Source organism: Halichoeres trimaculatus, unplaced genomic scaffold (genome assembly GCF_033239565.1).
Source record: "Halichoeres trimaculatus isolate MK-OKI-2021-1 unplaced genomic scaffold, fHalTri1.1 fHalTri1_scaffold_3, whole genome shotgun sequence".
Classification (NCBI taxonomy): Eukaryota; Metazoa; Chordata; class Actinopteri; order Labriformes; family Labridae; genus Halichoeres; species Halichoeres trimaculatus.
This window is the reverse complement of record NW_027437181.1, coordinates 22,421,467-22,445,961: the sequence shown is the minus strand read 5'-3', so window position 1 is coordinate 22,445,961 and position 24,495 is coordinate 22,421,467. Positions and strand designations below refer to the sequence as shown.

General features: G+C 40.3%; 3 protein-coding genes across 6 annotated transcripts; 2 read left to right on the top strand and 1 right to left on the bottom strand.

Annotated features, from left to right (window-relative positions):
- Nucleotides 1-3,377, top strand: LOC141788101 (trans-1,2-dihydrobenzene-1,2-diol dehydrogenase-like). Its single transcript, XM_074666942.1, has 7 exons — nucleotides 1-90; nucleotides 190-301; nucleotides 385-548; nucleotides 1,537-1,789; nucleotides 2,420-2,544; nucleotides 2,747-2,897; nucleotides 3,268-3,377. The coding sequence occupies exons 1-7, from the start codon at nucleotides 1-3 to the stop codon at nucleotides 3,375-3,377; spliced, it is 1,005 nt and encodes a 334-aa protein (XP_074523043.1).
- Nucleotides 3,378-4,645: 1,268 nt separating this feature from the next.
- Nucleotides 4,646-8,502, top strand: dhdh.2 (dihydrodiol dehydrogenase, tandem duplicate 2). Its single transcript, XM_074665805.1, has 7 exons — nucleotides 4,646-4,805; nucleotides 5,832-5,943; nucleotides 6,092-6,255; nucleotides 6,343-6,595; nucleotides 6,997-7,121; nucleotides 7,374-7,524; nucleotides 8,246-8,502. Exons 1-7 carry the CDS (start codon nucleotides 4,716-4,718, stop codon nucleotides 8,353-8,355), a joined length of 1,005 nt encoding a protein of 334 aa, XP_074521906.1. The 5' UTR covers nucleotides 4,646-4,715; the 3' UTR covers nucleotides 8,356-8,502.
- On the bottom strand, nucleotides 8,373-24,492 carry pkma (pyruvate kinase M1/2a). Of its 4 annotated transcripts, none has more exons than XM_074665803.1 (11): nucleotides 24,336-24,492; nucleotides 18,262-18,446; nucleotides 18,001-18,092; nucleotides 15,469-15,600; nucleotides 15,175-15,361; nucleotides 14,777-15,047; nucleotides 14,424-14,574; nucleotides 14,048-14,200; nucleotides 12,355-12,521; nucleotides 10,096-10,277; nucleotides 8,373-10,007 (listed from the first exon to the last, which is right to left on the bottom strand). In XM_074665803.1, exons 2-11 carry the CDS (start codon nucleotides 18,416-18,418, stop codon nucleotides 9,901-9,903), a joined length of 1,599 nt encoding a protein of 532 aa, XP_074521904.1. In that variant the 5' UTR covers nucleotides 18,419-18,446; nucleotides 24,336-24,492; the 3' UTR covers nucleotides 8,373-9,900. The 4 variants fall into 4 exon arrangements, with proteins under 4 accessions (XP_074521904.1, XP_074521905.1, XP_074521902.1 ...); XM_074665804.1 differs by lacking the exon at nucleotides 24,336-24,492 and adding an exon at nucleotides 24,200-24,317; XM_074665801.1 differs by lacking the exon at nucleotides 24,336-24,492 and adding an exon at nucleotides 21,896-22,173.
- Between the last annotated feature and the right edge of the window lie 3 nt (nucleotides 24,493-24,495).

Below are 24,495 nucleotides of genomic sequence, written 5' to 3'. Positions count from 1 at the left end.
ATGGCAACTCGATGGGGATTGTGTGGTGCAGGAAAGATCAGCCATGACTTCAGTGTGGCTCTGAAGACGCTGGCTCCTGGAGATCACCAGGTACTCTATCCAAAAGCTTAATGCATTTTTTTTTGTTCAACCAGGGTGCATTAACAGAGTAACACTGACATTTTCTTGTTCATTTTCTGTTTTACGCAGATAGCAGCCATTGCATCAAGGAGCTTGGAGCGAGCCAAAGAGTTTGCCAAGAAACATGGCATTCCCAAAGCTTACGGCAGCTATGAGGAGCTGGCAAATGATCCGGACATTGGTGAGCTGAAAGCAACGGGCATTCACACTGATGTATTTGTGTTTCTGTTTGAGGCTGAGTCTGGAGCATGTGTGTTCTCACAGACGTTATACACCTGGGAGTGCTGCACACAGAGCACTGGAGAGTTGGTCAGCTGTTCCTTGAGGCTGGGAAGAACGTGTTGTGTGAGAAACCTTTTGCTATGAACGCAAGACAGGTGAAAGACCTTGTTGCCTCGGCCAAGAAAAACAACGTCTTTCTGATGGAGGTGAGGATGCAGAGAACCATAATGTTCAAATAAGCTGAAAACAGTTATTTATGGCTTAGCATATGACAAATGAAATTATTCTATCTGCTCGCCTTTCTTTTTATTAAATTTAATAAAATGTAATGTTTTTTGTTGCTATTTTATTTTGCCTGTTGTGATTTTATATTACTTTAGCTGTAATGCAATTTGAATTGCCTTGTGTCGAATTGTGTTCTACAAATAAATTTGCCTTGCCTGGTCTAGACTGCTGAATGCTAGCTGTGGAGGTCATTGCAGGACAAGGTTTGGGTTAGATGCAAAAAAACAAAGAAAGTAAAAAAAAGAAAGGGACCTACTAATTTGTCTTTAAATTGAAAACATGAAAGTCATCCAGTGTTAAAAATTATTTGCCTTTGTTGCATCTAAAAAACATACTTAGTCATTTATTACATTTCCCTGAGCATTATTTATGTTCTGGTGAGAGTAATATTTGACTAAAAATTCACACATTACTGTTGAAGTACACTGCAAATAAAAAAATGAAATTTAATGAAGTGTCTATGTCTTATCTTAAGTTTAAAAAAAAATGAAATTTATTTTAATTTTTAGTCTGATTACAAGCCACATTCATCCGACCAGTCCAGAAAAATGTCTTATTTCAAATTATTTAAAGACAAAAACTAGGTCTTAATTGCTTAGGTCTTAATTGGAACAAGTAAAAATATCTGCAAGTGGGGTAAGAAAAAAAAAATTGTATGAAGACATGAGTCAAATTTCAAGAAACCTGACAGTAACATTTTTCTTATTGCGGATATTTTTACTTGCTACACGCAATTCAGACCTTAACTTTGTCTCTTAGAATCTTGAAATAAGACATGTTCATGTTCTTAGACTTGTCAGTTGAATGTGGCTCGTATCAAATACATTTTTTTTTTAAATAAGACAAAACACTTGCTTAGATTACAGTTTTTGCTGTGTAGTGCTACTTTCTCTTCTTTGTCTCTCTTAGGCCATCTGGTCCCGTTGCTTTCCTGTGCATGGTGAGGTGCGTAGACTTCTAGCAGAGGAGGCAGTAGGGGAAGTGAAGCTGGTAAAGGCCTACTTCGGCTCCCCTCAGCTACACATACCTCGAGCAGTGCAGAAGGAGCTGGGTGGTGGCGGGTTGCTGGATATCGGAGTGTACTGCCTGCAGTTTTTGCTCATGGTGTTCAATGGAGAAAGGCCAGAGTCCATCCAGGCCACAGGGGTTCTACTTGACTCAGGTATGATTCAGCACATAGACCACGCTGCACAGGAAAGGGATGAATATTAGTATCATTAACCACAGCATGACTCAGTGATCACAAACCAGCTACTAAAACTGCTGAAATAAAAGCGAGGAAATGAAAACCCTTAGTGAGACTTCTCTTATGAACTTTCCAAAATGAAAACACCTCAGGGAAAAATCCTTCTTACAGAAAATCCCAGACTTATCTTTAAAATGTCACACTAATCCAAATCCTCTCCCGAGAATACGGTAATACAGGAAAAGTGGCAGGGGAATATGTAACTGCATGTCTCACAGCAAGATATCCTTCAATGAAAAGCCACCACACCATGCATGTAATGAGCATTTCTTATCTTTAACCTACCTTTATGTAGCATATTTGACAATTGAACAGTGCACTTTTCTGATCGTCCTCCTTTTTCTAACCAAAAGTCATGCAAGTAAAGTTTCATGGAATTGAACTGATTTGACCTAATTAAAGTGAGCTGATCAAAAATGCATTGAAATGACCTGAGGTGAAGTGAACTGAGTGAAGACTGAAAGGGGCACTTAACTGATATCCATTGCAGTATTTTTTAGCATTCATTTAATTTCACAGTGATTGACTTTTCTCAATCTTTGGCAGGAGTGGATGAGTCCATGGTCGTGGTGATGAAGTTCTCCCGGAACAGGATTGCATTCTGTGCCTGCTCAATCGCCACACAACTTTCAAACGATGCTGTCATCAGCGGCACCAAGGGCTCCATTAGAGTATGCTATGCCAGTCTTGTAACAGGAACGTTTCGCTTAATTAAGAAATGATTGAGATATGCAAAAACTCAGCGGACTGCTAATTACTTTCACATTTAGTTAAACTGAGGCTTTCAGACACAGAGCTGTACCCACTGCTTGCCATGATTTATAAGCCGAGCGATTGGTTTGCACAGATACACCTTTCCTATCTCCCCTCCAGGTTGTGGGCCCTATGCACTGCCCAACTGCGCTTGTGGTAAACGGAAACAAGACTGAGTATCCTCTGCCTGAACCCTGCCTGCCTCTGAATTTCACCAACAGCACCGGGCTTCGCTACGAGGCAGAGGAAGTGAGGCAGTGCCTGCTTAAAGGTGGGTTGTGATAAAAGGAAAGTTGTGTGTTTGTCTTCAAAGAGATGGAATTGTTTGAACAGCCAAAGCAAATATTTCAAAGGTAAGGTGAAAGAAAGACCAATGCAATCCAGTGAAATGTTGCTTTGATGAAGCTTTTGGTTAGAATTTAGATAAACACTCAGATCAGATTGCACTCATCTGCTTGGTTATTAGTCCTTGAAAACCTTTCATCTCTGGTGTCATACTCCTCCTGCTTCTGCCTCCTATATTAATTTACATAATCTTTGCAGTCCCTGCTCTGACATTTACAATGTGCATAATTTGACTGTGGTTGTAAACACACTTTCACTTGACCTGATTTTTCTGTTAAACTCCTTTTCCTCTGCAGGACTTAAGGAGAGCCCACGGATGCCTCTGGCAGAATCTGTCTTACTGACAGAGATCATGGATGATATCAGGAAGCAGGTGGGAGTCGCCTTCAGCCAGGACAGCCAGTGACATCACTCCAAAGCTGGTCTGTTTCATCTGACCTAAACCTACTCAGGCAGAACAGAGGGAGCTGCTTCAGGCAGATGCTGGATCTATGGTATAAGAAGATCACACAAGGTATTGAGTGGTAAAGCCTGAACAGACCCCACAAACAGAAGCTACAGGATATAGAGTTTGATCCATTAAGATACAATCAGATAATTATTTCGAATATAAATTTCTGGATCATGTGTTTGTTTGCATAAATACCTTTTTGCTTTGCAGATGCCAGTTAGAGCTTATCTTCCATAGAGTGACCATGTAAGCACCTTGTTTGTTCATGCAATAAAGTGCATGTCAAATACTATCAGATTAAAGAAGATTTGGTTGGGAACATGTCTTAAACCAGATAAATCCTGATGTAAACAAATAGAGCAACCATGTCATGTATATCCCTCTCTGTAATGAAGTCCTGAACCTTTGAAGACAAACCCAGCTGTCACGATGAGGTGTGTGATTGATGAATCCAATAAAGAACTGATTGTGAGAGCCCTGTTTCATTTTCAGCCATCACCCACTGAGAGAAGAGGAAGGACTTCGAGCGGCACATGTGAATCAAAGTGTTCTGTCATGTCTGACTCCAGAATCAGTGCACAAATAGATGCAGGTTCTCCATACAAAAATAAGTTTCAGTGTCTGCTTTTCAAGGTTGTGACAGAGATAGGCCATTATGAGTCAGCAAAGAGCACGGCTCATTTGAAAACTGTTCTCAACCTTTTTGGCTCAGAGGACTCATAAAACTGGAGGAGGTCTTGATTGATTCAGCCCATGAATGCAAAATGTCACTATAGTACTTTTTCTACTGTTTTACTTGTAATGAGTAATATAGTCCTGTTGATTTAAACCAGAGAAATGCCTTCTCATACTAAATCCATTTACTCTTCTGATTAATAGGGTAAATACACAGACTAGTTAGCCCATGGCAACAGTGAAACGAGTTAAATATGATGAATGCTCAAAAATTGTATTATTATTATTATTATTATTATTATTATTATTATTATTATTATAAACGTGAAAAGAACAAGGCCCACTCGAGTTTTGTCAGTAAAAGGGAGAGATAACCAAATAGAAACCAAAAAATACATAGGTAATAGTTTGTCATTTTGTTGTCGTCTTATATGAGCATATATGCTCACTATCCAAAGGTCATGCTCTAGCTCTGCTGGCAAGAATCATCATCACCGGCCATTTACGTGCTACGTCACTACGTACAGTCTGTGCTTGAAGACTGATGCTGCGTCTCCACCTTGTGGCGAGGCATAGCGGCAACTCGATGGGATAGGAGTCAGTAACCTGCTGGTCAATATGGCAACCAGGTGGGGAATCTGCAGCGCGGGGAAGATCAGCCACGATTTCACGGTGGCCCTGAAAACGCTGCCTCCGGAGGACCACCAGGTATTTGTGCATGCATATACACGAATTAGACTGATTCAAACGTATACGATGTAGTGTCAACAGGACTAAGTCTGCTTTGCAGCAGAATCAGACAGTCCTCGATAACCTGAAGTTACCCGTGCTTTCCTCACCTTGTGCGGTCTTATACTATCGAGCTGTGTACCACTGATACTGGTCACGTGTGCGCAAATGAACTACTTCATAACGACGAAGTTTAAGTATCAAAACCACTTAAATCTCAGTGTGCTTAGTTGCTTATCTAAGTCATTTACCGTAAAGTATCTAATAATCGTGCATTTACAACGTTTTTACTTTGTAACCTCAGTTATGTTTCCTTTTTTCTTAAATAAATGTGATAACAGTTTTAAGAGAAGGCCCGGGTGGGCTCTCTTCATTTGTGAATATGAATTCAAAGACGTGAATTTGGACATATTTGGATGTCATGCGAGTCTAGTACAAATTAGTCCTCTATTTTAATCCTATTCTTCATGTCGTTTCCCCACGCTCCAATGCGGAAGTATTAAAATCATATGGTTTTAACAGTCTATGCAGTCTGTGTCATGTACAGTCTGTTTATACAATCTATGGTTAAAACCTGAAGCTCCTTCTTGGGCCACTTAAAGATTTTTGTGAAGTGTTCAATTCCAACGGTAGTATGTTAAGAAAAGCCTGCCTTAAAGTGGAGTTATGATATGCATATGCTGATCATATCATATGCATATGAGAAGTAAATAAACTCTCTTTCTAGTATAACTTAAGTCTCTGAACTTTATTATATATACATTGTTGTACACTTTGTATATGTATTATACAGTCTATGCTCTGAACTTACCCTGAAAATATGCTTGATTTATGTGTAAAATAAATACAGAAAGCTGACTGTCTTGGGTAGGATAGATATATATTTTTTTATGTCTGTAGCCTATTCATCAAGAGTCAGAGTTACACACTGCAACCTGTGGCATCATGTTATGTCAATCTGTAGAATAAATGAATTATATTTAAAAAGTGTTGTTTTTCCCACAGATAGTGGCTGTAGCAGCTCGCAAGCTAGAGGATGCGCAGGAGTTTGCCAAAAAGCACAGCATCTCTCAGGCATATGGAAGCTATGAGGAACTATCAAGAGACCCAGACATAGGTGAGTTTTTCAGACCTGGTGATGCACTGAGTTTTCTCAATGAGGGACTGAATCACAACTGCTTTTATTACCTGTAGATATTATGCTGCCAGAATGGCTTTTACTGACACAGAGATCTCTTCTTGGTTTGGGTGTCTGGTGTTTGAAGATGTCATATACGTTGGAGCCATCCATCCCGCCCACCTGAAAACATGTCTGCTCTTTATGAATGCCAAGAAGAATGTTCTGTGTGAGAAGCCTCTGGCCATGAACACGAAAGAGGTGCGGGAGATCCTGGCTGCTGCCAAGAAAAATGACGTCTTCTTGATGGAGGTATACCTGGAGATAAAGTTAACTAACGACACAGCTTTACTACCCCCTGCACAGACGCTGTATGAAATGCTTGTTTTTTATATCTAGGCTGTCTGGACCCGATTTTTCCCTGCCTCGGTGGAGATCAGACGGCTGCTAGCCCAGGGGGAGGTGGGTGAGGTGAAGATGGTGAGAGCTGAATTTTGCGTGCCAGTGTTGCACATACCAAGATCGACGCAGAAGGAGTTGGGTGCTGGAGCAATGCTGGATATAGGCGTCTATTGCCTGCAGTTCATCTGCATGGTGTTTAATGGAGAAAAGCCAGAGTGCATCCAGGCCATGGGGGTGTGCCAGGAGACAGGTAATTAAAAAGTGACCATTAGGGCCTCACATATATGATCTCTGACTCTTTAAAGAAACTGATGTGATTCCATCTGTATTTCCTGTGTGATAGCCACAATCTCCCATCTCTTTCTTCTCATATATGTGGTCACTGGCACAATAAAGGTTAAGGTTTGATAGGCTCAACACCTGGTGTTGTTCTGCATTCTCAGTAACTCTCACTCACCACTCACTCACTAACATAATACCCAGTGGAATGAACTGACTCAACAAATCAGCAAGAGAGGCATGAAATCCACTACAACATCAACACTATTCAGCCTTTAAAACCTTTAAAACCATACAACTTACTTTCTGTTTTTTATAAATCTAAGTGTTTTATGAATTTTAAAACACATTGTGTATTGTGTGTTATTGCAGGAGTGGATGAGACTGTCGTTGTCACTCTCAAGTTCTCCGGGAACAGGATGGCAGTGTTTACTGGCTCTGCCAGATTCCAGATGCCCAATGAGGCCATTATTGTGGGCACAAGGGGCACTATCAGGGTAGGTTATCACAGCACTTCATAAAATCAAACAACATTGAAGCACCACTTGAACCATATATAATTATGTAAATGCAAGAAGTTCAGGTAAGTGATCTACAAAATTGTTAAATCCTTTTAAAAAAGGGATGACATCTTTCACCTCTTGGAAACTTCACACCCTTTGACAGTAGCGAAGTAGTAGTGAAGCTGTTGTTAAAAAAACAAAACAAAACAAAAAAAAAACTACCCATTTGTTGCATGGTGCTTTTAGGTTCCTGAACACATGTGGTGCCCTACATCATTGGTGGTCAATGGAAAGGAAACTCAGTATCCAGTGCCAGAGCCATACCTGCCTCTAAACTTTCTCAACAGTACAGGGATGCGTTATGAAGCAGAGGAGGTTCGACAGTGTTTGCTAAAAGGTACGTTGACAATGTGTTTACTCTTCAACAAAAAAGTTTTGTTTTGTTTTGTTTTTTTTTTTTAACAGAAAAGAATTTTCCCTGTAAAGGCCAACATTATTGTAGGATCTTTAGCGACATACTTATTTTTTCTTAAATAATATCTGAGTTTGTGTAACCTGTTCATTCTGTAACAACTTGGATTTTAACTTTAAAATGCCTGCCATATAAAAGAACAGAAAAGCCAGAGTTAGTCTTTTTTACTAAGAAGAAAGACTTCAAGATTAGCTGACTTTGCATCAAATATATTTTCAAATAACATCAAGTTGTCTGTTTTCTACAAGACTAGTACACCAAAGACTACAAGACGTCTGTGGTACAATTCTATCACGATGTCTTGCTCCATAAATAGCTCATTAAGGTTGTGTCAGCAGTCAGATTCAAACTTCAAACCAAAACCCTGACATTAACCAAAACATAGTTTTATTGCCATTCTTTAAGTTTCACAATTCCTGCCACCTCTTGCTAGGTGTGTCAATATTTTTTCAAAAGTAGGCCTACTTTATGCACTTATAACTGGTTGCTATTACTTTGCATTTTTTCAGGCATTTTTAAAGACCTGTTATGTACAAATTTGACACTAGGTGGCATCAGAAACACTAGATTCTTAAAGGCTCTTGACATGTGCCTACATGCACTGCTTACTGAATGTTTTCTAACAGTATCTAATTATTCCTTGTAGGGCTGAAAGAGAGTACAGTTATGTCCCATGCTGACTCTCTGCTGCTGGCCGAGGTGGAGGATGAGATCCGCAGGCAGGTGGGGGTGACTTACAGCCAAGACTGCCAATAAATGATGAGGAAGACAAATTTTCTAAAATTAATAAGTTTATTTCAGCACACTGTTCCAAATGCTAGCAGTGTCTCCTTAAAGTGAATAATTTAATTGGGTGTAGAATTTTTTTTAAAGAACTTTTGTAGCTAAAACAAAGTGCTTCAACATAGATAATGCAAGGTCATCAAAACCTTGTTCGACATTTTTAACACTTTATACATACATTTTTTATGGCTGATTTTTCATAGGACTCTCATCTTTATCTGAATGTCACCTGAATTGAAGTTTACAACAGAACAACCCACAGTCTGTAATTCATGAATCTTCATTTCCAAATAAAGCATCATAGAGGCAGTGATAAGATAGGTGCTCGTCTCTTTTATTGATGGAAATCCAGTCTTAGGGCAGCTCAGTACACCAGCGATACATTATATGACCCCTTTACATGTTTATGGTTCTCACACTCTAGCTTTACACTCCAAAGCATGTTAAACACATGAAGACAGCTACAGTGGGTCATCAACACAGAAGGAGAAACACAAGCCGAGAGGGGCCACCCCTCACCCTCTGGGGTTAAAAGGAACAGAACTATGTCCCTTCATCAGGTCCCTTGTGGGAACAAAACCCTAAAAGTGCTCATTAACATCAGTTAACATTTGTGAACCATACCTGATTCATAGAAGTGCCAACTTCAAAAAGATCGAATGCAAATAAATGTAAAGGCTTTGTAACACATCTAACAACACAAACACAGTAACTAGTTCAAACAGTTCTGAGATGGACATCCAATACTAAGGTTTCTCTTAAGTCAGACAAAATAGAAGTAGGATTGGATGTCCTGAGACAAAACTTTACCATTCACCAAAGTCAAGTATTATATTAAATGTAACATTGCCTGGTTAAGAATAGGAGTGCAACACTTATAGATACACATTAACACAGTGAAAGCTGGCTTTAAGAGAGAGGACACTGATACAGACAGTACTACACAAGGAACTGTTTTGGGTAGAGCAGTGGAGCAAAGGCTAGACTGAAGGAAGAGCCCTTTTGATTTGGGATGCCACAGATTTGTTTGTGATATCAGCAGAGGAGTGTGATCTGTAAAGTGTTACAGTATTAAAGGTGCTCTGTGGAATGCAGCCTGCTCCACCAACAGCCCATCCTAAACAAGAACCTGTTAGTGCATGCACACAGACCTGGATGTTTTCACTCTCAGACTAATTCACTTTTTTTTTAATATAGACTGTGTGAGTGAATAAATACAGCAGTTTCTGGTCAGGGTGTATTCAGCTGAGGCCCTTCAGACTGGTTTGATAGAGAGAAATTATGTGAAATGAATAGACATTAAGTAGAATTGTATGGAACAAGTCTCCACTCTTACCCAAAATATATTTCTAGCCATGAAGAAGTCTCTCTATATTATATTCTATCTTCTAAATGCTAAACCCTTCAGCAGTTGAGACCAGATCTTGGATTAGAAGGGCTGTGAGCTGGAGCTCTAGTTGAGTGCTATGAAATAAAGATGAAGGTGGAGGGAGAAAGCAGAGCAGCTGTTTGGGATGTTCAGGCTACCAGAACCACACGCATGGTGTTGGTGTAACCAGAGCCTGGACGCCAGCCGGTCAGGACAATGACAACATCCCCCTCTTTGAAGAAGCCTCTGGCCTTGCCTGAAAATAAAATGAATCAGAAAAAAAGGGTTGAAAGATGATACTTGCGTCACTGCTACACTGGTAAATATTTGTAAAAGCAACACACCCATATCCATGGCAAAGTTGACACGCATGTCCACATCCTCCGCCCACACATCATGGGCAGGCTTTGTGTAGAGCACAGGGAAGATGCCGCGCCACAGGTGGGCCTGACGAGCTGTCTGTGCGTTACGGGTGACAGCGATAATGGGGGCACGGGGCCTGTACCTGGAGAGCAGGTGAGCAGATCTGCACAGATACACACAAAAACATACAGCAGTGTTAAAAAATTTTACCCCACAGTATAGAAGGATATGACTAACTGTAGTCTGTTAACTGTACATATGCTCTGGATTTGTTTTAAGAGAAACAAGGTTCAATTAATATGTCAAATATTTAATCGTCCAAAGTTAGTGAGGATTAATCAGATTAACCTTCAAGGCATTTTGATGATTAATTTTTAAAGGTTATCTCTGAAAAATATTTTCAAACCGATGAACAATTTTCTACGATAAATACAATTTTATATTCTGTGCAATAAATCAAGACAATGCAAATGGGTACCTGGGAATCAAAATTTAGTTCTGTTAGACCTCTGCACCCCATAGGTGTTTTCAGATATTCTTGCTGATTTAGGCTTCTTCTCTAGTTAATGAAGGTCAATTTTAAATGTTAATAAAAACATTGCCAAAGCCTCAAAGAAGCAACTAAACAAACAGAAACATCAGAGATAGCCCCAAAAGTTCTAATCAGCAAAAATAATTGAACTCACTGTAAGAAGGTTGTGCAGAGGCTTTAACGGCCAAATCCAAACATCCACTCTCAACACACTCTGATGACATAAGCATTATTTTGTTGTGTCAAGGTCGTCTCATTTTGAGATTGTTTTTCTCGTCAGAGAATGCAGCTGCCTCAGTTTCACATTCCAAAGCACATTGTTATAACATTCAGAGAAGAAAAATACATGGGTGGTGGCATGAACAAGTTTCCTTGCACTGTTTATAAATTAGTGCTTAGAGCATTACTTGTTTTCCAAGAGTGTATTCTAAATCATCTTAGTGACATAAAATATGTCAGGCAGCCCAGTAGCAATCAACTTTTTATGAGATCTGATACATCCAGTCTGTGAGAGATGGACTTTGGATTTGGCATGTTTTCCACATTCACAAGGCGATGTCATTAAAAGGTGGGAAGCTCAAATGTTGTTACAATGGTTGTCCTGCTGTGTTTCTTCATACTAAATGTATGAAGATGTCTCATAATTATCATCAGGTCCCTATTGATATATAAAAAACTTTCATGAACAGAAAAACTGTTAGAGAATATTCAGGGGGACATTAGGCAGATGTGGTACAGGTGTACAATCTGAACTAGCTGTAATGAAAAGTAGCTATTAAAATGTCTAGCTTGGATTAGGCTGAGGGATAAAAAGCAGTAACAACTTCATTGTGATTACATAATTAGTTTCCAAAATGTTATTTTACCTTGCTTATATGGCCTCATATACCTTTTGAGTTACAAACCCAAGTTTCTTCCACTTGAGCTTTCCATTTTAAATGACAGCCATGTCAGTGTAGTGATTGACTTCCCATACTCTTACAATGCGTTGCTTCCTCTACCAATCGTATAGCAGCATCAGGCACACACACATACACACCAAATCAAAAGAGAGGGGATCTGCTGGAGCTATTTAGGTATAAGTAGAAGTGGTAGGCTGTGTCACCTTGTTTCATCAATTTGGTGGCATCTTACCTTCAGGACCATTTCAACCCTTCTCTTTCTTACCTCCCAGTCTTGGTGAGAACAATGATGGCGCTAGCACAACATTTAAAGGAGGACTCGACAGCTCCGGCAGCTACAGCCTCTGACGGGTCTCTGGTCAGTTGGGAGTGTCTCCTCAGCTCTTCAAACAGCTGTCTGTGGAAGGTGGCTGCCTCGGCCTCTCGTGCTATCTGAGCACAGAGGGACCATGAGGAGAGGGCAGGGGTGGGGTTGGGTTACCACTTGCTCATACTGATAAGGACACTCACACCACTGGAAATGAGCGGCCAATGTAGCTAGACTCCTGGTTAAGATGGCTGAGTTTTGTTCTGGTGATATAAATTAAAATGACACAAAGGAGGCCAAGGCAAATCTGCCTAATGAAATTTGAGCCCATTCACTCTTTTTTTTTCATGTAGAAAAAAAAATGAACCAGCAGTCTACCTAGCATGCTTGCCAGGCTCTTCCAGTCATTTCCTCAGACAGCCCCTAGCTGGCCCTACTCTCCCTGAACTCCAGATATCATTGTCCTCCTTGACCTGCAAGGACAAGATTACCTCCCTACCTTCCAGAGCCAGTGAGCACAATGATCCCTGAGGCTAAGCTCTTAAAGGAGGCCTCAACAGCGCCAATTGCAATAGCCTCAGCGGGGTCTTTGCAGTGCGGCGTGGAGCGACGCAGGTCCTCAAACACCTGCCGGTGGAACATGGCTGCCTCGGCTTCACGAGCAATCTGGCACAAGTGAGGGCAAGATGCATCACACAAAGGCAGTCCCACACCAGGCACACACAGAAGGAACAAGAGAAAAGTAGGTGAAAACAAAAGAACGGACGGGAATAAATGAGAGAGAGAGGAAGGAGGAAAGGAAGAAAGGAATTTGTGGAGGGAAAGTGGAAAGAAGAGTTTAAGTGTGCAGTTAGTGCAGAGAAATCAACATTTAACCTAAGAGTTCATTATTTATCACAACTATCAATAAGATGTATAAAAGTACAGTACAAATCATTGCTTCTCTGGGGTTATGACTATTGTGTCATAAAGCAGTTAAAACATGCAAACCTCAACATTTAATGAAAAAATCCCGAAAAAAAAGAAACAGAGCTTTTTTAAAGTAATACAAAAGTTAAACAAAGTCTTGTTAAAAGGAAGCTGTTGTTAAAAAGCTTTACACTGCACATGTGCAAATGCATGATTAAGACAGCCAAGAAAAAGCAGAACAGGAAAAGAAGAAAGACTGGAGTAGTGATAATGTTAGAAGGTCAGAGTGGCTTGCAGCAGTGTCATTCCAAGTGATTGAAGAGATTATATGCTTCCAAATACACGGGGGTTAAACTCAAGAGAAGTCATGAACTTCAGATGGCTCAAAATCAGGAGCTGCTGAGTCACCGCTGCATCTGCATAGCAGTGCAAACAGAGCGTCGCTGAGAACCATGCAGGTTAGACGAAAAAGAAGCCTGGGCAACAGAAGACAGGCAAGACAGCTCTAACGGCTTAATCCATCCATGAAGTTAATACTGTTTGCTTTCTGATGACAGACAATGAGACCTAATGACCAACAGACTTAAAAAGGGCCTATTGAGAATGTCTTTCCCTGACTGACAAACCTGACTACAGATAACATGAAAATGCATAAAAAAGAAAAGAAAGTGTAATAAAAAATGAAATTTGATGCACATTTTTGTAAATTGTCATTACTTTTCGAACAGTGTTAAATCTGCAAATGCACAATTTTTAATTCAACTGTATCTACTGCATCTCTTCTTCTTCAGCAGCTATTTCTTTTATTCTAAACAAACAACAAAGATATCCAACTATGGACACAATCAATTCTGTTGTCTAATTTTGAAATGGGGAATGATTATGCACTGATTATCCATGAGCATAATGAAAGATTACTGTAAGTGGATGGACAGAAAAACAAAATGATAGATTCTTCCAGTTGGCCTGATAATACTGCTCATGTATTCTTTAGCGTTCGTTAGGCAAAGTGGATAAAAAAAGCTGCAAAGATGCTGGAAAATTGAGAATAACAGATGTGCTGAGGTGAACACAAAAAGTGAGAAAAGATTAAAAGTGATCCCTCAGTCTGTGACGAACACATGCAAACATGTTAAAAAACAATGAGTCATGCAAGAAAGTCCTACAAAAGAAAAATCTCCTCTCCAATCAATAATGTTATTATTTTTTAGAAAATCTTTGTGCTTTAACTTTTGCTCAAAGTTCCTGAAATGTTTTCTGTAATTTAATAAGTGATAACTCACCATGTGCTGTGTGCGCACTGCCTCCAGGGGGTAGTCTCCCTTTGCAGTCTCGCCACTTAGCATAATGCAGTCAGCGCCATCCAGCACAGCGTTGGCTACGTCACTGCCTTCAGCACGGGTGGGTCTTGGCTTCTTGATCATACTCTCCAGCATCTGAAAATATCAGAAAGGAGCAGGCACGCATCTCAAAATAAAAGCTTTTTTGGAGTGGTACAATTAACTTAAATGAGAATATTAAGCAGAGGAACCACCTTCTAACTTGGATAGGATGCAGATATTTGTATGTTTGGTCTACATTCAGTCTGCTCCTTCCTTTGTGTTAAAATCAGCTTTTAAAATAAGAGAAATACAAGAGAAGTCGTTTGCTTTGTCTCACCTGAGTGGCACATGTGATTGGCTTGCCAGCTCTGTTGCAGCGACCAATCATCATTTTCTGGGCGACAAAGACCTTTTCTGTAGGGATTTCAATTCCCAGGTCACCACGAGCAACCATGATGCCATCACTGGCTTCCATGATCTCATCAAATCTGCACAAGAGACAGAAGATACAACAATTTAAGCAAAAAGCTGAACTTTTAATTATTTTGGGCTCTTATGTTCAAAACCTTGTTGCTCAGCCAACTAAAGAACAAATGGGCTGAACCAATAAACAAACTGACAGCACACTGCTTATCGTGATGTAAACAAAAGATAAGAACAAATGGACTCCCCAACTACACACACACACACCTGCGTACACCCTCATGGTTCTCAAGCTTGCTGATGATCTTGATGTCTTTGCCTTTCTCTCCAAGCACCGCTCTGACAGCGTGCACATCCGCTGCTTTACGGATGAAGGAAGCAAAGACCATGTCGACTCCTTGCTCCACACCAAACTGCAAATCCTTGATGTCCTTCTCAGAAACAGCAGGAAGATCTACAGCAGCACCAGGGAGGTTCACTCCCTTCTTGCTGCCCAGGGTGCCACCGTTCTCAATTTCGCAATTGAGGTAATCAGAACCTGGGGAGGCCAGAAGATATATGATGATCTGCTGATGCATTTTGCAGGGTGTTAATACAGTGCAGTGTTTACAAAACATTTGCAAAGAGTAAAGGAGCTTATTTCTATTTCCTAATCCTTCACTCACCAATCTCTTTGACCTGCAGGGAAATGAGTCCGTCATCAATGTAGATCTTGCTGCCAATTTCCACCACCTTGGTAATGTTCTTGTAGTCCAGCCAGAGGACCTCATCGCTACAATTGTCCTGGAAAGCGTCGTCCAAGGTGATCTTGATCATATTGCCCTTCACCAGCTCCACCTCCGCTGTGCCGCTCTGTCATACAGAGACAGTTTCACTTTCTTTCAGGCTTAGTTTCATGCAAAAAGGGAATTAGGGAGACTTTTGGTTGGTAGAACAATACAAGTTAATGCCAAACTCACCCCCTGAATAAGGCCAGTTCTGATCTCTGGGCCCTTGGTGTCCAAAGCGATACCGATAGGCCTGTATTGGATACTGCCAGGCTCGAAGCTTTCACATGCCTCACGGACATTCTTGATAGTATCTCTATGATACTATGCGAAAGAGAAGAGGTGTAATAAAAGACACATTAGTATTACTGATATCTGACTAGTCTTTGGCTGCTTTCACACACATGAACTTTAGAAGAAATACAAGAAGATCTGCTGTTATACCAACAGTATGATGCTGCTTCAATCAGATGAGAGCAATTAAAAGATATGGTATATGTGACAACTCACGGGAGTCATAAACTGCAGTCATATTGTTGTAAACCTGAGTCATAATGTCAGCATCTCTTCAGGTCATTCAGTTCTTTCCGTCACTCTTAACAAAGGTGAAATGAGGTGGCACTGTCCAGTAGCCAACTCTTGACTGTGTCTTTGGACACACCTTATGTTGAAACCTCAAACACCACCACAAAGGACTGAACTCTGTGTGTCAAGTGCATATCAAGAAAAAGACCAGGATAAAGAAGAGTGGGTCAGAAGAGGAAGTGCAGCGTTTCTCAAGAGGAAATTCCTGTAACTGCCAGAACAATTCAAAATGTAGACAGACTTTAAACAAAGCAGCTGAAAAATTGATGTGGCCTTCAGGTGTTTACACCATCAACAAAGTTGGACCAGTTCAATGGACTTTGTCTCAGGCAGTGTTTCTTTGAGATCGCAATGGCTAAGGGCGCAATCTTTGTTTTAAATTCTTAAAGAATCATGTTGGTGGACTCCCACTCTTTTCCAGATTCAGTGCTGTTTTTATCACTAACGCCAGCATGCTGTCCTTTGAAATGCTCACTGTCAAACATCCAGCATCTTGTGGCTCCTCTGATAATGGGTTCTTGCTGCACGTGGCTCATACTGCCCACCAGGGTGACCAGAGCTTTGAATAATAACTTAAGTGGAGGTTAATCAAATTGGCTGAGTTTTACACTGGCAACAGACACTACACTGTTACTGTGATTAAAGAAACCTTGCCGGACTAAAACACACACTCAAGTGACCCATGTTGTACAGAAGATATGACAGTTCACTGTGTGTACATGTGTTGCTCAGGGTCTATGAATTTATAACTCACATACAAGCTGAACCAGAAAACTCTTATTTATTTATAAAAAGGCTTGTTCTCATATTCATTGTCATTTATACTTTTTAACACACAACTTTCCACTTCCCAACCAAGTTACATGTGGCCTGACCTTGCTGTTTTGTATTGATACGCACTTTAGAGCTCAGGCATAGAAAGGAAGGGCAGGAATATACATGACTGTTTTATTGTACACCACTAACAAAACTCAATTCTCTGGCAATTCACTCAATAGACCCACCCAGCTACATCCTCAGTGTCACATTTCTGCTCCATGTCAATTTGTGAAGAAAAAAAAAATCAAAAACATCTTACAAAGTGCTAGCATGAAAGAATAATGCCACAATATCACTTAACAACTACAGCAACACTATAAAGAGGTTTCATTGATTCGAAGAACCACACTTCTATGATGTGGGTAATCATCTATTTGAAGCAGATAATCTGTTGTTAAATAGGATGAGCATCACTAATTGGCCCCTGTATGGGTCTGGAGGACAGAGTCAGGTTCTAAAAGAAACACAGCCTCACCTATACTGGCTGCATGAATATAAGCTTGAGGCATTCAAACAGTCTCTCTGTCCAGTGAATTCCCTTTCTTCATAATATCGGAATTGGTTATGTGTGGTTAGTACTGATTTATATTGGGGTAAAGAAAAAAAAAAAAACAACTGATGAAAAAAACAACAAAACCTTGACCAACTCAGCTTTCTTGAGTTTTTCCGTTAAAAAAAATCTTTGATCTAACCTTCTTTATCACTCAAATTTAAAGGGACTGGGCTGCTTCTCTTGCTTTCTTAAAGACAATTAGGATGTTTCCTAGAGGTTTACTTTGTACTAAACCTGTTCAATTTCAACATTAGTTTTTTTTTTAAATAAATGAATATTTCTTTGATTAACATATTATTGGGCCAAAATCCTTTCACTACAGGATCTGTAGTTTATCTGACACTGTTAACACTCAAAAGTAAAAACCCTGTCTGCATCTCTTAAGAACAGACCTTGATGAGCTAACCCCGGCTGTAATCTTTGGCACTATTGTTTTGTTCATTCACGGGAGCTGGTGTTATCACGCATGAAGTGGGAAGCTGATTGTAGTTCATGGTCAGTTGTGTGCCTGTTGAGTGTGTACATTGTTAACCTTCTTTCAACACAGTTATTTTATACATAAAGTTCCCAAGGCTGCTGAAAAGCTTGATTAAGACAGAGCAAATTCTGAAAGAAGGTTCAATACTACCAACGTAACCATTCTGTGATAAAGCACAAAACCATGTTTGCTTCAAAGTTTAAACGTGACTGTCACAAAGTAACTGGTGTAGCTGTTTGTATTAAAATCTTTTACATAGTTGACACAACTGTTCCGAAACAATACCCACATCATGTGTGCCGTGGGAGAAGTTCAAGCGAGCAATGTTCATTCCAGATTTGATCATCTCCTTCAGCATATCCACAGAGCGGGAGGCCGGCCCTGCAGGCAGTCACAGGGAAAGAAAGAAGATTATATATAAAATAATATATACAATAACACAGGTAATTGTGGCCATTTTTTCTAGAACTGTTCACCCCTAACTGGTATTTGATATCAACAGCATACTTTTTCTCAACAATTTATACTTTGAGCAGTAGTATGAACCAACCAATGGTGCAGATAATGCCCGTGTTCCGTGCTGTGGTGGGCTCAGAATCGATGTCCAGCAGGCACATATGTTCCAGGAATGTATCAGCCATTGCAGCATTAAGCTGCTGTGTTTGAATGAAGGCAGAACCCATGTCATGACCCTTTGAGTGAGGCATGGCGTTCACTGGAACAACAGGAGAAGTTCTGCAGGAAAAGAAAATGAAGAACAAAGTTGAATACAGAGAAAACAGATTAAAAAACTAAAACAAAAATCAAACCTGGACTGCTTTTAAAGCACAAAACCTATTTCTAACTTTGAATGTCCTTGTATATGATGCAACAGACTAGAGATCTAATTTGATGGATTTATTTTCTATAGGGTTAGGGTTAGGTTAGGGTTAGCAATACCGATTAGAAATTAACTGCACCGTGTTCCCTGCTTTCACAAGAAACAACCCAATTACTTCTGTGTGGCTGACATCAGGTGATGAAGCTGAAGACAGAGGAATTCTGCATGTTGATCACAATTAATTATCTTAATCTCTCTCATAAATAGATAGTGCATCTATTTTTAACTAACCTCAGCTGCCTAGACAAAGGACAATAAAGATTAGGGCTTACAACTGATGACCATAACAGCTCTAATCATTGTTTGCATCATTGTAGTTTGTCTTTCCACAATTATAGGGCCTTAAGAGTGCAAAATGGAAAGCTCATACAATGGATATATACCATCAAGTCAGGCGAAATTTAAAAAAAGAAAAAGAAAAGAAAAACACTTTTGGCCTTTTTATTCCACTTTGGTTATATGAACGTACGTTTAAAATGCTCAGGGACACATAAAAGCTGATCAGAACGCTGCAATTCCCCCACACTCCACACTGAGAGTAGAGCAGTAGCATATTGAGCCTCTACCTCACATTGTACATTCTGTACCCCCACCCACTTCTCCGTGAGTCACCCATGGTAACGACACCATCATGTGGTTCATCATCAAGGCTGGAAATGCCAAGATTTGATCACGACTTCCTATTCAGAAAATGAAAAACATAGTGTATGCATGTATGCATAGTAGCACTGAGTAGCTATTACATAAAAAAATCCAGTTCAATTCATCTTCATCCTAACAGAGTGTATCAGTGTATCTGCCTTTTAATGTCCAGCTTATACAAACAAGAGACAATATAAAAACTTAGAAACACAGACATGTTTAGACACATAGCCAAGAGGCTGGGTATACTGAAGCAGGGTGTAGTATTGCTGCTCACTGATGGTGAGGAATGTTGTTTTTACTATGGCTCTAGTAGCTGGGGTTACATAACTACCGCACAGCTGACTGAGGCTGAAATGCTTACATGACCAGACAATCTGGTGACACAGTCAGTGGCTGTGATCTTTACAATTCAAACACTGGATTTAAGCCTCATCAGTTCAGAATCTGGTCACATTCTTACTCCAAAAAAAGGCAGGTACAGGAAAATTTTGGGCACTTTGTTTTTTTTCACAGAAGTGTACCCGCTTCATAATAAGATTTCATTTCCAATTGAAAATGTAAATTCACAACCTTTATTTTTGCTCAGTAGGACACAAGTTATACACTAGTTTGGAGGTGGTCTAATGTTTTTTTCCAGAGTATATCACAGAAACAAAGTGGAAAAGGGATGAAGGGGCTGCAAATATTGTTTATGGTAATGCTTCTTTGGCTACAAAACAAATGGGGGAGTTTTCAAAATAAGGTATAACAATTCAATTTCACAACCACAGACTAAGCCCCTCACAGTAAGGCATGAATAAGTAAAAAATAAAGGTTATCCAGATACAAATAATCCTGTCTTTCAAGTTTCGCAGTACTGTGAAAAGACAAAGAAACTGTGCAGACTCAGACCACAGTGTAAACCAGCTAGTGAAGGGATCAAGTACCCTTTGTTTAAATTATACATGATGTGCACTTTAATGAAGAAGACTCTTGCTAGTTAGTTGATAGGCAGAACAACATAACAAATGACTACCACTGCCATAATGAATGACCCAGTATATTTTCAAATGCCCTTCGAAAACAAGCTTGCCTTGTGATTAACAAAATATTTCACAGTAAATTAAAGTAATGAACAATATACCAAATGGATCCTGTGTCAGCCAGTCAAAATGACAGTAGAGATTTTAAAGAGTAGCTACCTACTAAAGTCATTCAGGTATTTCAACAGTTTGCAATAACGGTTCTTTTACTCATAAAGGAAATTTGAAAATGTTTGATGGCTGCAAGTGTGAGTGTTTCCAACTGTTGCATTTAACACAATCACGAGTAATCTTTCTTCCTCTGACTCATCACATCCTCATTACAAAAAAGTACCATGGTGGGGGATTCCTGGCTGAGCTGCTAAACTAACCCACTCGCGGAAAGAGCCACTGACTGATGATGTAACACTGAGTCAGTGGGGCAGACCAGAGCCAGACAAGTGATGTACGTGAGCAGAGTCACATCCCACCACTGCAGCACACACACTTCCACATGGAGGTGGGATCAGAGTGGGCTGAACCACAGGAAAAAACTACACAGGGGAGAACAGAGACTATAATGTTACAGTACAGAGATGCATTTTTTCACTTGGTGCACCAATGATTCATTTTTGCTATTTATGATACAAATTCTTAAAGGAAAATAACTGTTTTTTAACTTTATAGGTGGAATGCTACATTTGCAATTTCTCCTAACTCCCAATATCAATTGCACTACACCACAAGTGGACCATTCCAATACCCAACCTAATTCTTATAGGGGAGAAATCTCTGAAGATGAGAACAATCCACCAACTACTTAGCATTTTGCATATTATAATTATTCAAATGTCACATTTTTGATTGCCTGGGCATCATGTTTGATATTCAATGTCCCCATCATTTTCTATTTAAATATGTTTTCGGTGTTAAGCCAATTTCCCTGCACAGCTCAAAGATTTGACTTTAATATCCACTTAATTTTTTAACGTCTTTGTCAAAATGGAATTCCATTTGGTAGAGGAAAAAATCAGTTCAATGAAATGTTTGTCTGGCAGCTCATCCTGAAAGTATCCTGACTAAGCTGTTATTTTTGGAGCTATTAAAGGGAATATAACTGGATTAAGAAATGTGTCCTCATGATATAGCTTCTGAAAATTAGCTTCTCTGACTATCCTCCTTTAAAGTGCAGCCGTGTCATGATCTGTCTGCCTCAGCTTGCCAACTTTTGGTATCACCAAATTACATCATCGTCTGTAATGACCGGCTGGCAGACACGGATAGCAGGTCTGACCTCAGGATGGCTGCCACAAGAACAGCAGCAGCTAGAGTAACCCTGACACAGATGCATGGCTAACTTTAGAGTTGGCTGCTAATAATCCCCTCAAATCCTTTCCCGCCACTTTCACATTTGTAAAACATTCACTCACTGTTACACTGTCATTCACCATTCCCCTGCTTCTCTTAACAATGGCGTCATCACTTATCTGTGAAACACGCCTGCAATCATAAGCAGCACTCCTATCAGGGTGACGTGACATTTACTACAATCCACTATGGCTGTGACGCCACACTGGGCTAATCCAAGCCTGCTCACAGAGACAGTAGCCGGTTTCTATCAGTCACACTCACTTGACCAAATAGATTGCTATACATACCCACGGCAGATCTTCCACTTCTTTGCAGGAACAAACAAACACCTTATCAGTAATGTCCTCCAATACAACCCCAGAGTGCCGGAGAGCCCACTCCCAACAAGACAACTCCTCTCTGCAACAGCAGCCGAGGCAGCTCTGACAGTTGCTGCATGCGTGCATACGTCCAAGAGCTCAAGAGTAAATCCCTTCGTTGAGGATAAAAGACACGGAGTGCGTCTGCTGTAACTGAGCAATCGCCATGACTTGATGCAATGGATGTACATGAGACTTTCACTCCGACAGCACAGCAATGTCACATTAATGTTACCACCACAGCAAACCCCCACACGAGCCTCCCGGGTTAAAAATGGATTCTGGTCTAAATATAACCCACAGCATGCTGAGTCTGTTGTAGAAATGTAACACGGTTAGGATGTACGGTGGCACCTACACTATGTGGGCCTGTATCATCAAAACTAACCCTAGATGTCGTACTGCATGTGACTCAGCTCATGTTTGGTATAAAATGCTTTGCATATTCAATGAATTACAATTTATCATGCAAAACTACCTGGTAGCATATTTGACCATTTATCATATTGAGTTATGAATGTGTAGTCTTCACAGTCATAAAACTGCAGTGGCAAATGAGCAACCATAATAGGTGGTGTTCCCTCTCATGGTTCTACGCAGCATTAGTCAGCAGACATGCAGTCAGTGTGGGGATGAAGAGCATGGGAGCAGGGCCAGCTGCAGAAGGCCTTATCTACTGCACTGACCAGCAGCTGAACTGCAGCTCAACAACTTAACCACATTAGCAGGTCTAGGATTGGATCGTTATCTGCCAAAATGCTCAAAAGTACAACAACATCAAAAGTCATGGCTAATATTAGCGTTTAACCCAACGGTATGAAGTTCATGCATTTATATCACTGACAGCTCATGCAGGAGTTTAGACCAATGAGACAGTGGAATATATGCATTTTCCAATCATATCACTGGGATAAAGGAGGAATTTGTGACATTGAGACTTGTGATGACATGGGCAAGCAAATACAAATCACCCCAGGTTATCTCATTTGATATCCTATATGGAAGCAACAGGCTGATACTATGTACTGTATCTTTTGGGTTATCATTTCAACAGAATCTCAGTACTTGGTTCTGTAACCTGACAGGTCCACTCAGGGGAGGACTCCATTTTGTCTCTGGGCCTTCAGCCAGGAAGGACATAGCAATGACAGTGAATTTTGAGTTTTGTTGCTTACAAAACAGACTACACCTCCCACTATGTGTTTCCTGGATATGTCACAGTAAGTGGGACCAACAAAGTATTTAGGATTTTATTATGAAATGCAGTTTCTCCTGGAAAAGTAATAATTTCTCATATTTTAAGAACAAGCCACAAAAAATTTCATAATAATAGTAGGAAGTACCAAGGGTGACATGGCTCAAACTGTCAGGTAGATGACTAAGAGCCATAACTCCTTAAAGCATAAGGGTAAATGTCCTGTATCCACTGTCAACAAGGCCCCTCAGCTGTGGCAATACTGCAGCAAGCAACTGCAGTAAAGCTGCTGAAGCAATGCACACAGTTTGAAATCCTTATTGTAACGATGTACCTTTTCTTTTGAAACACCATAACGGCTTTTATGTAAGTGTGTCTGAAGAATTACAGTAAGAGACATGGTGAATAAATGGCTGACCGAGGGGGATTTGTGTACCAGCTCCGAACTTATATGTAAAGAAATACGGCGTCAACTCGGATCTTTATACACCTCGGTGGGTCAAATCTGACATTTGTGTCTCAGATTTCTCATTTCAACACAATACTTTATAAATTTACCACAGAGACGATGCGCCAGAGGTCACGTTCTCATCCTGCGTCACATTTTCCTGATCCAAGACCATCACAGAAACTGACCAATGGCAGACCGAGAAGACGCAGCGGCCACACCCACATCAGGAGGCAACAGGAAGCGATTTTTCTACCTTCTAAATTGAAGGCATTTCGTTTATTTTCACTATTTAGGATCTCAGAACTGTAAATGTTATCATTCACGACAGAAGTTGGCGGGCAGTTAAAAGCAGAACTACCTATTTATTGCGCCAACACATCCCCAAGTTCTCCTGTCAGTGAACTGCATCGTAAAATCACATCGTTGATGAGCACATTCTAAAGCAGGACTGATCATGGTCCATCCAAAAATATCCACTTATGCCTAAGTGCAATCTCAGTTTTCAACATATATTCCAAGACAAAAGGCTTGGTAGTACACGAGGAAACTGGCCACGAGTCACTGACTCATGCATTCACAGACTTACCAGCTCGCAGGATGAAGATACAGATACAAAGCGAAAAATGTTTTATAAGGCACTAGCGTCAAAGTACTTGTCCCACAAATTATAGTATATTTCACGGCTGAATCTAGAAACTGCAACTCTTGATCAGGATACCCACCTTGTCTGGATGAGGAAGTGTGTGGACCGATGTAACAACCGTACCACTAAGCTCAGCTCAAGGTGATCTCCCTAGTCCCTCATTCTGCGGAACTACTTCCTGTGGATGCTGAGAGATATTCATCCGAGAACAAAAAGAAACATCAGACAAAATACACTGC

Coding starts and splice junctions, on each gene's coding strand:
- LOC141788101 (XM_074666942.1), top strand. CDS start 1: ATGGCAACTCGATGGGGATTGTGTGGTGCAGGAAAGATCAGCCATGAC. Junction 302..384: donor GGCAAATGATCCGGACATTG/GTGAGCTGAAAG, acceptor GTGTTCTCACAG/ACGTTATACACCTGGGAGTG. Junction 2,545..2,746: donor GCACCAAGGGCTCCATTAGA/GTATGCTATGCC, acceptor TCTCCCCTCCAG/GTTGTGGGCCCTATGCACTG.
- dhdh.2 (XM_074665805.1), top strand. CDS start 4,716: ATGGCAACCAGGTGGGGAATCTGCAGCGCGGGGAAGATCAGCCACGAT. Junction 5,944..6,091: donor ATCAAGAGACCCAGACATAG/GTGAGTTTTTCA, acceptor TGGTGTTTGAAG/ATGTCATATACGTTGGAGCC. Junction 6,596..6,996: donor GGGGGTGTGCCAGGAGACAG/GTAATTAAAAAG, acceptor GTGTTATTGCAG/GAGTGGATGAGACTGTCGTT.
- pkma (XM_074665801.1), bottom strand. CDS start 22,158: ATGTACATCCATTGCATCAAGTCATGGCGATTGCTCAGTTACAGCAGA. Junction 15,362..15,468: donor GAACTGGCCTTATTCAGGGG/GTGAGTTTGGCA, acceptor TCTGTATGACAG/AGCGGCACAGCGGAGGTGGA. Junction 14,201..14,423: donor CAATCACATGTGCCACTCAG/GTGAGACAAAGC, acceptor TGATATTTTCAG/ATGCTGGAGAGTATGATCAA.